The 17,098-nt window shown below is 26.2% G+C and overlaps 2 protein-coding genes across 2 annotated transcripts; both read left to right on the forward strand.

Moving 5' to 3' along the window:
- The first annotated feature begins 329 nt into the window (after positions 1-329).
- LOC109795572 (uncharacterized) lies at positions 330-2,944 on the forward strand. Its single transcript, XM_020355115.3, has 2 exons — positions 330-690; positions 2,138-2,944. Exons 1-2 carry the CDS (start codon positions 405-407, stop codon positions 2,830-2,832), a joined length of 981 nt encoding a protein of 326 aa, XP_020210704.2. The 5' UTR covers positions 330-404; the 3' UTR covers positions 2,833-2,944.
- Positions 2,945-9,008: 6,064 nt separating this feature from the next.
- Positions 9,009-11,741, forward strand: LOC109795382 (transcription factor MYB117). Its single transcript, XM_020354859.3, has 2 exons — positions 9,009-10,003; positions 10,954-11,741. The coding sequence occupies exons 1-2, from the start codon at positions 9,808-9,810 to the stop codon at positions 11,529-11,531; spliced, it is 774 nt and encodes a 257-aa protein (XP_020210448.1). The 5' UTR covers positions 9,009-9,807; the 3' UTR covers positions 11,532-11,741.
- The last annotated feature ends 5,357 nt before the right edge of the window (positions 11,742-17,098 follow it).

Below are 17,098 nucleotides of genomic sequence, written 5' to 3' on the forward strand. Positions count from 1 at the left end.
ATGTAGGTAAAATAAAAAATTATTTCTACCTACAAATATTTAGTGTAAGTAAACTCAAAATACTTGTATTTACAACTGTTTATTGTAAGTAAAACTTATATAACTTACATAATAGATAGATGAATTGTCTATAAATAAATATAAAATATTTATTACAATTTTTCAACTTCTGGTGGTGACAATTTATGCTCATCCCTGCAAGTGATTTTTCTTATAGAATTAATAATACTTAAAATATGTGTCCAGCCAAGCATTCAACTGATAATAATAAAAGAAAAACACAAAAGAAATTGAATTTTTCTTTCTGTTGGGCAAGAATTTGAAAATTTAATAATGCCAAGGACATACCAAATAAGACTTAATTTCCATTTGTTCAGTTACCTAGGGAAGATGTATGTTGTGTTATGACAACTAAGGTGGTTTCAAATCCACAACAATCCCTAAAACAGCTCTTTCTCTCTCCACTTTCATTATTTTCTTTGGTACTTCTCTCTCTTGTGCTTCACTTTCAAGAAATTGAATCCAAAGTGATGGCCAATTCTCAAGCAGCTTCTGAGAGCATGGACAGTGAGTCTCGCCGTCGTGTTCATCACTGGAAAGAAACAGAAGATGATAAGCTCCGCCAACTTGTTCAACAACATGGACCAAAGGAATGGAATACTATTGCTGAACATATGGAAGAAAGAACAGGTATATCTATGAATCAAATGTAGTAATTAATTAACTTGAATTATATATATAGATATATATCTTTCCCCTTAATGGTTTTTATGAGAGATCTAATTCAATTTTTTTTTCCTGTTCTTTTAATACTAATGCATCTTGAACTAAATTGAGTAGATCTTGTTATCTTTTAAAGATATCTAGTGCCATATTAGTGAGAACATGAAAAATAAGACTGATTTGATTTTTCACCCGAAAAATGAGATTTGTTTGGGAAAAGTAAGAAAAAACCTTTAACTAAATAACTATACATGAGTGCTAAAGAACAACTAGGTTCGCCTAGTGGTAAGGATTTTAGTGTAGATGTACAAAGATTTAAGTTTAAATTTTAATATAATTTTTTTACTGATAAAAAGAGATTTTATTTAGCTTATAAAACTTATGTATGATTATTTGGTTAGAATCATGCTCTTACAGGATATTTTATCATCTATTTACTAATTAGTTGCATAAATATATGTCACTTAAGGTTAACATATTTGATACTTCTCAAGTGCATATGGCTATAGAAAAATGTCATATACTAAAGATAAATCTATATGCTTTTTTAGGATATATATGTTCTGTTTTAGGAAATTACAATATTATATATTATAAACATTTTAATTTTATGCTAATAGTATAATATGTTATACTAAGAGAGGATTGCTTTAGTATATTGAGAGGATGGAAAATGAAAATAATTTGGTATTTGGTAGGCAAAAAAATTGAGAACAATTTTTGAAAAATGAAAATAATAGTATAATTCTCAAATAAACATCTATATAGAGTAATAAAGTTTTATTTTACTTATATTTTCATCATAATCAGTTTGTGTATGGCTATTTAGTTAGAATCATGTTCTTATTTTACATGTTGTACTGGATATTCTATCATTTATTTATTAATTGCATAAAACTCATGAGTAATTTCGATCATATTTGATACTTTTTATGTACATATATGACTATAAAAAATCATGCATTTGTATATATACTAACAGATACTCTATTCGCTTCTATTAACAGAAATTAAAATTTTATATACAAACACTGCAAATTTATATTAACAGTATATTATGTTATACTAAGAGAGGTTTGCTTTACTATAAAAAAATTACAGGCTATAAAAAAATTACAGGCCTATATTTTTTTTCTGTCTCTCACTTTTGTGAATATTAGACAAAATTGAGATGCACTTCCTAATTAAGTATAATTAATCATGTTTGCTAAATAGAATTGAAATTTTATCTTTGATAACATGTATTTTCATTTAGTACAAATTTTAGTAATATATATTTAGGTATATTAATAAAATAAAATTTTAATTTTGATTAAAAATTAATGTAACTATATGTAAAAAATTATATCTAAATTTTGTCGGTATAATTTTACTTTTGAATAATACGGGTTAATTTTCACTACTTTTTTTGCAGGCAAAAGCTGCAGATTAAGGTGGGTGAATCATCTTGATCCTAAACTCAACAGAAACCCATTTACAAAAGAGGAAGAGGAGAGGCTTCTTGCAGCTCGTGAGTTTTTTGGGGCAAGATGGGCAATGATAGCGAAAATCTTCCCTGGTCGAACCGATAATTTTGTGAAGAACCGTTGGCACGTTACTGTAGCCAGAAAGAGAAAGGAAGAGTTTAGGAGAAGAATCATGCAAGAGCACAATAACCGTTCAAGGGCTTCCTCTTCCAGAGACAACAATGCCTCACTTGCAAAGCCTCAGCCTCAGGAATTACCACTCTTTGGGCCAAGAAATGAGTTGGGGCGTGGAGCACTAATGATGAGGCAAGAAAAGGCACACGCAACCTTGTGCCCTAATAGTTGGTTGAGCCCTTCAAACTTTGGATCTGTTCCATCTTTTGCTGAAACTAATTTTCCTTTGGTGGGTCCATATTTGAGTGTGCAAAGGGTTAATGCTGTTCCGGAACATTTTGGATTGCTTCGTGACGCAAGGATTAATGGGAACTTTGGAGGTTTGTTTGGTAACTCGTCATCATCATCTGCATTCACAAAGTTTAGGGCTTCTTCTTCCTCAGAGAAAGGGAAAGCTCGTGAGGAGTCAAGTGATAGTGGAGGGAAAGAAATTACTTTCTTTGATTTTCTTGGTGTTGGTGACCAGTGATGTGTTGTTAAATTTCTCGTTGGCCTTAATTTTCTCTATTTCTGGCTAGTTTTGGTTCAGACACAAAGATTTTGAAACTCTAGACTATTTATGTTCGTGATTTGCCTGCGAGATTAATTAGACTGTTAACAAAGATTCAACTCTTTAGTCTTTAATTATTATATTTTTTTTCTTCTAAATAGTATTTTCATATTTTTATAATATTTAATTCGTAATTTTAATCTTTCAATTTTCAATTTAATAATTTTAATTTTTTAATTTTATAAAATTTGTAATTTTAATTTTCTCTCTAAAAATTTATTTATTAATTATTAAAATTGTAATATTGGTTATGATTAGAAATAAAGATTACAAAATGTATCCTCGCCCTATAAATACCTGTAAAAAATACCTTCAAATTGGAAGGATAAAAACTCACATAAATGAGAATGGAGACCAGATTACAAATTTCCCACAAACTTCAATAAGATTAAGGATGACTATGAATACTATATAGTAGCTATCTCGTTGCCCTGCACCGTTATTTATATATGATTAATTAAAAAAAAATCTTATCGTAAATTCTTAACTTAAAATTCTATATTAATTGCAATTCTTTATTTATTTAATTAGAGTTATTGTAACTTTTTTTTGTATTTTAATTTTTAATTATTATTTTAGTTAGTTTAATCTTTAGTCTCATCATGTTTTAGGGGGGTGTATTGGTTTAGGATTTCGTAAGATTTTAAAAGACTTTTTTTGAGTAAAAAAGTCCATTGGTATTCAATCAGGATTTTATGTCACTTAAAAACAATCCACTGGTATTCAATATAGATTTTCAAGATTTTTTAAAGAGTCTATTAAAATCCATTGGTATTCATTTGAGATTTTTTACAACTTAAAAACAATCCATTGGTATTCAAAAATATAAGGATTTTAAAGAATTGTTGTGTGAGACGGATTTTAAAGGACTTTCTAGTGTTATCTATAAATACCAAATTCACAAAACAATCCCATCCAAACCCATTGGATTTTGAAGGATTGTTTGAAGTGACTTTTCAAGTGTTTCAAGAATTTTAAAGTGAGTTTTTCATCTTTTTTTTTCTATGCTCCTGTTTTCTCCATTTTTTTTCTACTAATAATACTGCACTATTGTTCATTGCTCATATATAATATTGTAGTACTGTTCCCATCCCATTCTCCTATTTTGTGAAACTTTAATATGTAAATGATAGTGTCATTGACTTGCTCTATTTTTCTGTTCGTTCTCTTTAATTGACTTGCTTTATTTTATTCTATGTAGTTGAATTTGTTCCTTTATATAACACAAAAAAATGCTTGAAATTTCAACTTTTAAGTGATAATTTTTTTATAACACACGTCAAAAAAGGAAAATGATGAAAGATGAAATTGATATCATAATCTACAATATATATATATATATATATATATATATATATATATATATATATATATATATATATATATATATATATATATATATATATATATATATATATATATATATATATATAAAAGATGAATTTGAGTTAGGGTTTCTGTGAGTAGAATGAGATAAAATGGATCTTTTATTTTTTAGTTGGGGGAAGAATCCTCTCAGCTTAAAAACTGTGATCTCGCTCCATCTCTTGAGTTTGTTACTCTTATCCCTCCTCCTTTTATGACTCAACAATTATTTTATTTTTTTACTATGAATTTTTCTTTTTATTTTTATATTGTGAAATTAGGATTTTTTTATATTTTAAAAAAGAAAATTAACATAAGACATTGCGGTATCTAATTTTTTAGGGTTTAGGATTTATGTCTTCATTAGCTTATTTTTTAAAAAAGGAAATATTGTTAAAATATTTGTTAGAATAATTTACATCTATAAATATCGTTAAAAATTATCATATAATATATAACTAAAATAATATTTTTTTGTGGATTGTGGATTTCTTAATCGACGCCAATTTTTAGCTCCATTTCGAGGTGTAAGATATCATCTACAAGATTTTGCAGGTCAGGATAATGACCCTGAAAATGAGAAAAAATTGTTCAATCTTCGTCATGCATCTTTAAGGAATGTGATCGAAAGAATATTTGGTATTTTTAAATCATGTTTCACAATTTTTAAGTCAGCACCTCCATTTTTATTTAAGACACAAGTAGAACTTGTGTTAGTATGTGCAGCACTACATAACTTTCTACGTAAAGAATGACGTTCTGATGAATTTCCAATTGAAGCGGTGGATGAACCTTCATCTTCAACGTTACCGGTTAATGAAGATCATACTTTTGAGCCTATTATTCAAACCTAGGAGCAAGAGCGAGAAGACGCTAATGCTTGGAGGACTAGTATAGTTATGGATATGTGGGTGAATGATATTTAAGAGGATAGGATATTATGAAAAATTATTATTATTATTATTTATCTAAACATTATTATTATTTTTATTATTTTTATCTTTGACTCTTTTTAAATTTGAATGTATGAATTTATTTTGAAATCTTATCAAACGTCAAAAATCCACGAAAATTCTACAAAACTCACAAAATCTCACAAAATCCATTAAAATCTTGATTTAAAAGTCTTGCAGAATCCATTAAAATCCTGATTTTAAGTCTTGTAGAATCCTGCAAAATCTTAAAAATCATGAAAATCTTACAAAGTCTTTTAAAATCCACAGGATTTTTTTTAACTAAAAAAGTCCTTTAAAATCCTAATCCAATACACCCCCCTTAGTTTCACAATAATAAATAATATTTAAAATTAAGAGATAAAAGTTTAGAGATTATCTCATGATAATGTGATTAATATATAATATGTGTGTGCACATGTCTATAATTATTAATAGCAAGTTTTTAAATAAAAAATTTAATTGAAAATTTTAAAATATTTTAAGGTTAATGTGGTAAATATTATCTTTTTTTTTTTTTATGTTTATATATTTGTTTTGTCTTGATATTTTGTATTTTTTAGTTATAAAAAAGTAGTTATTTTAACTAGTGATTGTGAATTTCTAAAAAATTTCTATATATTTGATATCTATCAACTTTATTAGTAAATTTGAAAATTTGAATTTATAGAGAAGACCACAATTTTTTTTAATATAATAACTTTGTAATTATTTTGTTATTATTATTATTATTATTATTATTAATTTAGTAGGAGCATTTTTGTTAGTCTTTATGAAGCATAAATGAGAATCATTATGTCAATTTAGTGGGAGCAGTTGGGGAATTAATATACCAAATATTTTTTCTTTTTTGGTAAATTATATATAAGAGGTTTTAAATTTGAACCTCAGTGCAACCATTATATATATAAAAAAAATTTGAATAAGTTTAGAGATGATTAAGTCTTGTTGGCCTACTAGGCATATATGTCTATTTAGTGAGGAATCCATAAATTTTAGGTAGTGGAGACAATACTTACTCATATATTTGTAGTATTAAAAATTTTACATATAACTTTTAAAAGTATAAATATATATCATAATTATTTTTACAATTTTTATATCTACAATTATAATTAAGGATGGAAATAAATCGGATATGACTAGATTAAATTATAATTTAATAGATTTGAACCTAACTTTCTTTAAAATTACATGTCTTTAATATGACTTATTTATCTGTCATAGATATTTTTTTAAATGTTTGGTTAGAACTACAATCTTAAAGACTTACTTTATAATAATTTAACACTAATAAAATAATAAAAATAAATATGTTAAATTTTATAAAAAAAAAACAAGTTTAATTTTTTATGATATAAAATATTTTTAATATCTGATATAAATTTTTAGATGATAATTTATTTTAAAAATATTTTATAATACAAATTCAAAATAGAATATAAATCTTCTAACCTTTCCTATTTTTATTTTTTTAATCAACGTATACAATCTTACAATCTTTACTATTTTGATCTTTTTAATCAACGTATACAATAAATAGAAAGTATAAAAGGTAAACATGCATAGTGAAAATTTTATTTTATCAAAAAATAATTTTTTAATATATTACTTTATATAAGTGAACATTAATATATATATATATATATATATATATATATATATATATTATATAATTAAACTTTTTTTAAAAAACTAATTCATTATTAATGGGTATTCTTTATCACATATGAGGACTAATCTCCTTCAAAAATTTAAAAAATATTAAATAAATGAACACCTCCTTCAAATTTATATTTTATACATATGATAATTTATATATATATATATATAAATATTATTAGAATATAAATTTTATTTTATAAAATATATTATTTTTTGGATAAAAAGAAATATATGCATAAAATGGTAGTGGGGGCAAGTGCCTCCACTATCTCCTATGTAGATTCGTCCCTGTGTCTATTTATACATCTCGTATATAAAACAAGCTATGTAAATGAGCTGTTAGGCTAAGTAAAATTTTAAACAGGTCAAGTCATACTTTTAAAAAAAAGGTCTATAATGTGTAAATAAGATAAACTAGACTCAAAAGCCTAACCGACCTATTTCGAGTTTTGTTTGCTATTAATGCTAATATTTAAATGATTAGAATTTATATTCAGAATTTTATGTTTCTAATATTGTTTGATTATGAGTTATAACTATGTTTGAATGATTTATAGTTGTGTTTGGATAATCAAGAGTGAATTTTAAATTTGGTTATAACAATTATTTTAATTAATATTTTTCATTGATTTATTAATTTTATACATAAGTAAAGTATAGGTAGTGGGTGTGGATGTGGGTGCAAATACAGGTATAGATATGAGTATGTAGGTACTCAACGTGTGCAAGGTAGTGGATTAAAGTTATTATTCGTACCAGTATATATGAGGATGGGTAAAATTATTTTTTTCAAATTCAGGTATGTGGACGAGTATTATAGCATTCTACCTAGACCTTACTCATGTCATCTCTAACAAGGGATGCAAATAGGTCATACCTTAAATAGAAACTTATGATTTGTTCTATTTAAAACCTGGTTTGACTTAACTTATTTAATAAATTGATTAAGTTTAAGCTTTTATAAAAGTTTATTTGGTTAAAAGATTGGACTTAAGCTTTTAAAAAATATGATAGATTAGCCTATTTATCTATATAATATAATTAAAAATTATAATACATATTATATTTTTAAAATTAAAATGAATAAATAAATGTGATAAAAAAATCAAATTATTACAATTATTACTACACAACGATTTACATTTTCTATTTCTACAAAATTAAGAAATTGAAAATAGAAACTCTAATAATCGTATCCTCACCTACAGTTTTAATAAGATTATCCTCTTTTATCATACTCTATGTATGAGTATACGATAATGTACACGGATATATGCATAAATTGTCTCTCTTATATTAATTATTTTTAAATATAATTTTAATAATATTGAAGTAAATTATATTTTTTATCATGCAAATTAAAAAGAGATATATAATAAGTTAAGTTTATACTTTAATTTTGTAGAATAAGCTCGACTTGTATACTTAAAAAGTCTAGTAATATTCTCATCCCTCATCATGATCTATTATTAAATATATAACATGACAATTAATACATGATGTTTAGGCTAAATTGCACTTTTAGTTCTTATTTTTATCTCATTTTCATTTCATTCTATTACTTTTATAAGAAGATGTAAACTAAAGATTAATTAAAACTTATCCTAAATATTATTAAATATTTTTTTTATCTCATTTATTCAACATGATTAAAATTAATGTTATAATTTTAATAATTAATGAATAAATATTTATTGAAGGTGTTAAAATCGTAGATTTTATTAAATTAACGGAATAAAATTATGAAATTAAAATTAAAAGGTTAGAATTACTAAATATTTCAGAAGAATTAAAAATACAACTATCGAATAACATATAAGGGAAAAGGTTGATTGTGAGTAAGACCTGGGTTCTGAATTGCGATGCAGTTTCAACTACAGAAAATTGAATAAATTTATGGATTTTAGAATGAAAATGATATTGAGACGGTATTAGTTGAATGAAATTAAGTTGGTTGATACGATGTAGCAGCAGGCCTAAGACTCTTGTCTTTTCAATTTGAACACAATTATTTGATATAAATACCGATTTAATTAATAAAAATTTAGGATAAACTATCTTTTTAATCTCTCTAAATTTATTTTATTTTATTTTCTTGATTTTGAAAACGTATCATTAATCGTCTTTCAAATACATTTGATAGTATTTAAGAAAGTTATGCACTAATTTTATATTATCTTTAATAACAAATCACTGATATAGTGAATTTATTGACATTTATAATACATTAGATAATATTTAAAAATAGCTATAAAATATTATTTAAACTACTTTAAGGATAAAAATAGTGTATTTTAAAATTAAAAAAACTAAAATAAGACAAAAAAATTTAAAAAAATTAAAATTAAACTTGAAAATTTTTGAAAAGGCTAAAAACATATTTTGTCTCATATTTACAAGTATATCGGCATAATAGAAATTAATCCATTACAAACACATCATATTTTATTCAACAAGGTTTAATAAATAATATCCCATTTTTAAAAAAAATTATTTATGTATTATTTAATAAACGTAATTAATATCGGTTTCACAATTATACCAATTATTAAATTTTGAATCAATACTTTTACCAATTTATCAATCAGCCTAGTTTTAAAAACATTTGTTAAATATATTATTTTATAAACTCTAAATTATTCAAAATATCAAATTTAATTTTTTTAAAAATGTGTATGAAAATCACAGAAGAAATTGATGTTTTTTTTTCTTTTGGACAAAAATTTGAATTCTTAATAATGGCCAATGACACACCAAATAGCACTTAATTTCCATGTGGTCAGTTACCTAGGGAAGATGTCTGAGTTGTGTTAAGACAACTAAGGTGGTTTCACGTACGTCCACAATCCCTAAAACAGCATCTTTTTCTCTCTCCACTTTCATCATTTTATTTGGTACTTTTCTCTCTTGCATGTGTGCTTCACTTGCAAGAATTGAATCCACAGTCATGGCCAATTCTCAAGCAGCTTCTGATAGCATGGACAGTGTGTCTCGCCGTCGTGTTCACCACTGGAGAGAAACCGAAGATGATAAGCTCCGCCAACTTGTTCAACAACGTGGACCCAAGGAATGGAAGGAAATTGCTCAACATATGGATGGACGAACTGGTATATCTATGAATCAGATGTAGTAATTAATAGTTAACTTGAATTATACATATATCTTTCCCCTTAATGCTTTTTATGAAGAGATCTAATTCAAATGGTTTTTTTTCCTCTTTTTTTTTTATTTTTTTAAAATACTACTGCATGCAGAACTAAATTTTGTACTGGATCTGTTTATTTGTTAAAGATATCCTGTGGAATATTACTGAGAACATGAAAAATAAGAATAATTTAGTTTTTGACTGGAAAAATGAGATTTTTTTTTGAAAATGGTAAGTATAAACCTTAATTAAATAACTATTAGGCGAATTCGCCTAGTGGTGAGTGTTTTTATGCCAATGCATGTAGATTTAGGTTTAATCTTTCTTGCTATCGGTATAATTTTTTCCAATGATAAACAAAAATTAAATTTTATTGAGATTATACTGAAGTTATGTATGATTATTTGGTTAGAATTGTGTTCTTAGTATATTGAAAGCATATAAAAGGAAAATATTTTGGTATTCGGTAGGCAAAACATCGCGAACAATTTTTTAAGAAAGAAAAGTATAATTCTTAACTAATTAAACAAACTATACAGAGTGGTAAAGATTGATTTTTTACTTATATTTTAATCATAATCAGCTCGTGTATGATTATATAGTTAGAATCATGTTCTGATTTTTCATGTTGTACTGGATGTTCTATCATTTACTGATTAATTGCATAAAACTTGATCACTTTGAGTAATTTTGATCATTCTGGACATCTATTTATTTTAAACACTTTTATTATTATTTTTAAATGTTTGAATGCAAATTTAAAAGAATTTTTAGAGTTTTTTTTTTCTAAAAAAAAAAATTCAGAAAAAAAATTCTTAAAAATAGTTTTTGTCATTTGGAGTGTTCATATATTTATGTTTTTCCTTTTGAATAATATGGGTTAACTTTCACTATTTCTTTTGTTTTTTGCAGGCAAGAGCTGCAGATTAAGGTGGGTGAACCATCTTAATCCCAAGCTCAACAGAAACCCATTTACAAAGGAGGAAGAAGAGACACTGCTTGCAGCTCACAGGTACTATGGGGCAAGATGGGCAAGTATAGCGAGACACTTCCCTGGTCGAACTGATAATTTTGTGAAGAATAGTTGGCATGTTGCTATTGCCAGAAAGAGAAAGGAAGAGTTCAGGAGGAGAATCGTGCAAGAGCACAACAACCGTGCAAGAAACAACAATGGTTGGATCTACTTTACTATCTTTGGATCCACCTTTCCTCTGATGTATCCACATGGGAATGAGCAAAGGGTCAATGCTGCTCCAGAACACTTTGCAAGGATGAATGACAACTTTGGAGGTTTGCTTGATAACTCAGCATCAGCATCAGCATCAGCATCAGCATCTGCATCTGCATCTGCATCTGCATCATCATCATCTGCTTTCACCAAGTTTAGGGCTTCTTCTTCCTCTGAGGGAGGACATGCTGATGAGGAGTCAGATGATGGTGGACGCAAAGAAATTCCTTTCTTTGATTTTCTTGGTGTTGGTCACCAGTGATGTGTTGTTTCTAAATAACTTGTTGTGTGGCTTGGGATCTCTTTATTTCTGGCATGTTTTCGCTTTGTTGTGATTTCGAAACTCTAGACTATGTGTGTTCGTGTCTGCATGAGACTTATTATTATTATCGTTTGTGTTTGAGATTTGTGAGACTGGTGAAAACAAAGATTCAACTCTTTGTTCTTTTATATATTATGCTTTTTTCATGAGTCTTGGGTCCCTACCAGTCATGCATGCTATATTATTGGGCTATTGCTCCGGTGCCCTCTTATTTAAAGGGGTTTTGGTGCCCCTCAATATAAAAGTTGGGTTTTTAGGGACAATAAGGTAAATTGATCAATTTATCAATTTACTTTATTGTCCCTAAAAATCCAACTTTTGTACTGAGGGGCACCAAAACCCCTTAGGGCACCGGAGCATTCCCCATTGCTATTCCTTTGTGGACTCATCTAAGGGAAAACGTTGATTGCGACTGCTGAGACCATGGTTCTGAATTGCGATAATGATTGCAATTGCATTTATAGAAAATTATTATAAAAGATAGAATTTAAAATGAAAAGGGTGATGAGATTTATAGTATTAGTTTAACGAAAGCTAGTTGATACAATGTAGCAGTAGGACTAGGACTTTTTTTTTTTTTTTTTTTTTTTCTCGATAAATTTTCCCTTCATTAGCCGTCATTGAATCATATTAACTTTAGTAAACAGAACATAATTAAGTGCGTGCTTGGATCTATGTCATCAATCCATATTTTCTATAGCAAATTCACATCAATTTGATGAAGAAACAAGTAATATTAACTTCTTATTCATATTTTGATATGTTTGATACAAAATCAAATAGACACTAAGTCAAATATTTTGAACATGAAATCAATTCTTACTAAAATGTCGCCTTTTTAAATAAAATATTTTGCGTAAATTGTAAATTCTTACAATGTAAATTAGATTCTCCTATATACAATTAAAATGTAAAATATAATTAATTATTTATACCTATGATTATTGATAAAAAGTTACTTCATTTTTTCTTATACTTCTCCAAATATTGAACAAAAAATAAACACCATATAATATTATCAATAGACTCAGTTTCAATGACAAACAGAGAGAATGAATATATAATTAGAAATAATATTAGAAAATAAAGTTTTATTGGTGAGTGTGAAAGATGAGATGTTAATATATATATATATATATATATATATATATATTAATTATGATGTCAAATTAATGAAATGAGATATTTAATAATTATTATTTTTTATGTTAGAATAAAGTTATATTATGAATATTCAAATAATTTTAAAATTGCATGCAATTTTATATATTTGATCTAATTAATAATATCATCAAATACAACAGTTGAATTTAAGTTTTATAAAAAATATTAAATGTATTATTTTACTAATTTGACAATATTGTGTCAATGGATTATGACTCATATATGTACACATGATGTTTTCTAACTTATATCCCACTTATTTTTTTTAGTTGAAGTAAGTTAGCAAATATTATACATGGGTGCATTTAAAAAATACATAATTATAATTTGTTAACTTACTCTTTCTAAAAGAAAAGTAGGTGTGTGTTAGCAAATTCTACATATATATATTTGCTAACTTACACCCATTTATTTTTTAATTGAAGTAAATTAGCAAGTTACACCTGGGTGCATTTAAAAAAATGTAGGTATAACTCTTTAATTTACTTCATTAAAAAAAAATAAGCGAGTATAAGTTAACAAACTCTCTCTCACACACACTGTTTAGATACAAACAAGTTTGAGATCGATAAAATAAGAGAAAAAAATTACAACTTATAAATCATACACATACTCCAAAGTTAAAGAGACATTTTGGGTGATGACCAAAAGCAAAACCGTGAGGGCTTAGGCCCGAAGTGGATAATATCTCATCATTGTGGAGTATGCTTGAGTAATAACCTTATAAAAATAATCCTCATAAAATATTTTCTCAGACAAATAACATAAAATAACTCTAACAGTGGTATCAGAGCCGCAAGGTTGGATGCGATAACTCCTCATAACTCATAACATATAATGTCATATATAAAGACATGTTCTATTGCATGAAAGGTTAGGTCTCTTGTTTGAGGGGAAGATTGTTGGGATACAAACAAGTCTCACATTGATAAAATAAGAGAAAAATAATAACTTAAAAGCACACGCATACTCCAATGTTATAGAGAGGCCTTTTAAATGATGTCTAAAAGCAAAATCGTGAGGCCTTAGGCCCAAAACGGATAATATTTTATCATTGTGGAGTATGTTTATTTTAATAACCTTATAAAAATAACTCTCATAAAATATTCTCTCAGACAAATACTATAAAATAACTACTTTATATTAAATTTAAACGATCCAACCATTAAATTAAAAATTTTTAATGAATAAAAAATTACTAATCTTTTTAAAATTTAAAAATTATTTGATACTTTGTTATATAAATTCAAATTTAAATATAATATACTTTTATTAATTATTCATATAAATGGATCCTTATTTATTTATTATTATTATTATTAAAATTTTCAAGTTTCAACTTCATAGTTGTTACATTTATTAGAAAGACTAATAAATATATGAATATGATGTAATATTGAGTAATTATTTTTGTAAATGTAATAAATGTTATTAATTACTTTATTACATCATGAAACATATTTATTGGGTTTTTCTAATAAATGTAATAAATGGTTGTAAAAAAAAAAACAAATGACGTAATTAATATACATTTTGAAATTTGAAAATAAAGTACTTAGTTAAATTCAAAATTTAAAGAAATAATACCCGTTATGACCATCACACTTATGGAACATAACTATTAATAATGGAACTATCTTATACTGAAAGGTTTATATTTGAAATCATAGGATATATGCATACTATAACATGTATATAAATATTAGAAACTAAAAATAACTACAATTATATATATTATATGTACAATGATCTAGTATAAAAATAATATGAAATTCTAAGAGTTAGTCAAACACAACTATACAGACCCTCTAAAGGTAGTTGTCGACTACATCACCACTATATTCGCTCCAAGAGCCCATTTTGGCTAACCCTACCTTTCTCCCTCGAAAGTCATTATTATTGCAATCCACACTTCATGGAAAACACACAAGGGTAAACTAGATTTAAAAAACATACAAGTATAGAAAGGATTAACATCTATACTACTCTCCAACATGTAAACCAACCAAAACACTCTATATGATTTACAACATACAACAATCAACTTGTTTGAAAGCTAAGCACCTAAGCAATTTAAACATTCACCACAATCATACCATACAACAAGATATTCATCCAAAGAATATGAACAACAATCAACTCACACAACATCACATGCACACACCACAACTAATGCGTCATTATGCATCTACCTACAAAGATCTCTTGATACACACGAGCAGTCTAAGTGGCTTGACTTTACTAAACTAACCTGATCATTTTCATGTCCAATACAACCGTTGGATCAATAATTAAAGTGGGGTACCAAATCCTACCTTTGATTTCTCGGATGTCACCACTTACACTAGGAAAGTTTGGTTCCACCATTAGGACTAATATAGTTGGGTATATACATACTATGACCTTGACATGCATTATCAAATCGCATATGGAGTTAGCCCACTAACTATCCATAAGGTACCACAACATTTCCAGTGATCAATTAAGGGTTATAGTCCTTAACTTCATACTTTACTCTACATTGACTAAGGACCAAGAGGAGATTTAACAAAATCCACTCCAAGAGTTTAACACATACTCAATGAGGGTTTTCAACAATTGGCATCCTAGAGTGCCAGAACAAGATTCCTTATTGGGATCTTCAACTTTTAAACAATACTCTCTTCTCTAGCCTTAAGCTAATCAACATGTTTTAATACCTACAACATTCTTAGCATCAGTACCCTAACATGCATCATCTATATATATTACCCCAGGTCAACGCATATAAAGATCAAACCACACCAATCATAATTAGCATATATACCAATGTTATACACATCATCAAAGACACTACAAGAAAAATGTAAATTACCGATAGATATAAATCTGTCAAAATATTTATATTTTGGACAAAAAAAAAAAATTCGTAAGAAAATTATATTATCGATGGATAATTTTTGATAGATACAAATTTGTCGAAAAATTTATAGTTTTGACAGATTTTACCGACGGATAATTTCTAACAGATACAAATCTGTCGAAAAATTTATATTTCTGATAGATTTTACCGACGAAAAAAAATTCATGGAAAAGTTATATTATCGACGGATTTATATTTGTTGAAAATGTAAGAATTTTTGACTAAAACTTTCAATAGATGCTTAAGTCAAAATTTTCTAACAGAATATAACTGACGGATAATGGTTTGTCAAAAATTTCATGGTTTTTGACAAGAGATTTTTGATGGAATATCTATCGAAAATGGTTAATATTCCGTCAAAAATTTGTTATGTCAAAAATGTTTAATATTTTATCAGAAATTTCATCCATTGGAATGTTTAATATTCCGTTCGATAAAAATAAAGATGATTAAAATTGACAATCATATATTAAAAAAGATAATTAAATTTTAAATATATATATATATATATATATATATATATATATATATTCCAATAAATTGTTATATAAAATAGACTAGTAAATTATGTATGTATGTATGTATGTATAGAGAGAGAGAGGAGGAGGAGGAATCAAATGACTCACAAAGTAACTCTTGGTAAAGTTACTCCACTCAATAACTCATGGTGTATGTTGATGAATTTCATGGATCCAACTGTTAAATTAAAAGTTCTTAAAGTTTACTAATAATTTATATAAAGAAAAATTGATTAACTCTGGAATAAATTATTTGCTAAAAATATAGTTGAAAAATTAATTATTTTAAATTATTTAACTAGAATCTTATTGACAATTTACTATATGATCTTGATATTTTTATATAACTAATATCTAGTTTTAAATTTGATATGAAAATGTTATGATATAATTAGATAAGATTTTAAATTAGTATTTTATTAATAATTGATAATTAGAAAATAAATCAAGTGTGAAAATTAATTTTCATAAACACCAATTAATTATTACATGCTATGTGTGTGTGAAACTTAATAGTCATTTTACAATAGAATTATTGTGTGGAGAAACTTAATATATAATTACTAATTATTAATTATAATTTCAAATTATTGGTCAGTGAATATTAATTGTAACAATATTATACAATTTTTTTTTATAATTAATGATATTAAAAAAACTTTGATGGGAGAAATTATAATACTATAAGTTTTTAATTATTGTCTTTTAGCGATAATTATTTATGTATATAGTATTTGAAGTGTGTTGTGAGACTTTGAGTGTTGAGAAACTCTTAAGAGTTTGTTTAGTTTTAAGGACCTCTAGTCAGAGGTCCAATTGATCCTAAAGAGAGAAATTATTTAAGGTTTCTATTGAGAACTGAGTCTCATAAGTTCATGTCCTCCAGATTCTGGAGAGATAAACTAGAGAAATGTGCTCTGGGT

This window comes from Cajanus cajan, chromosome 9 (assembly GCF_000230855.2).
Source record: "Cajanus cajan strain Asha chromosome 9, NIPB_CcT2T_4, whole genome shotgun sequence".
Taxonomy (NCBI): Eukaryota; Viridiplantae; Streptophyta; class Magnoliopsida; order Fabales; family Fabaceae; genus Cajanus; species Cajanus cajan.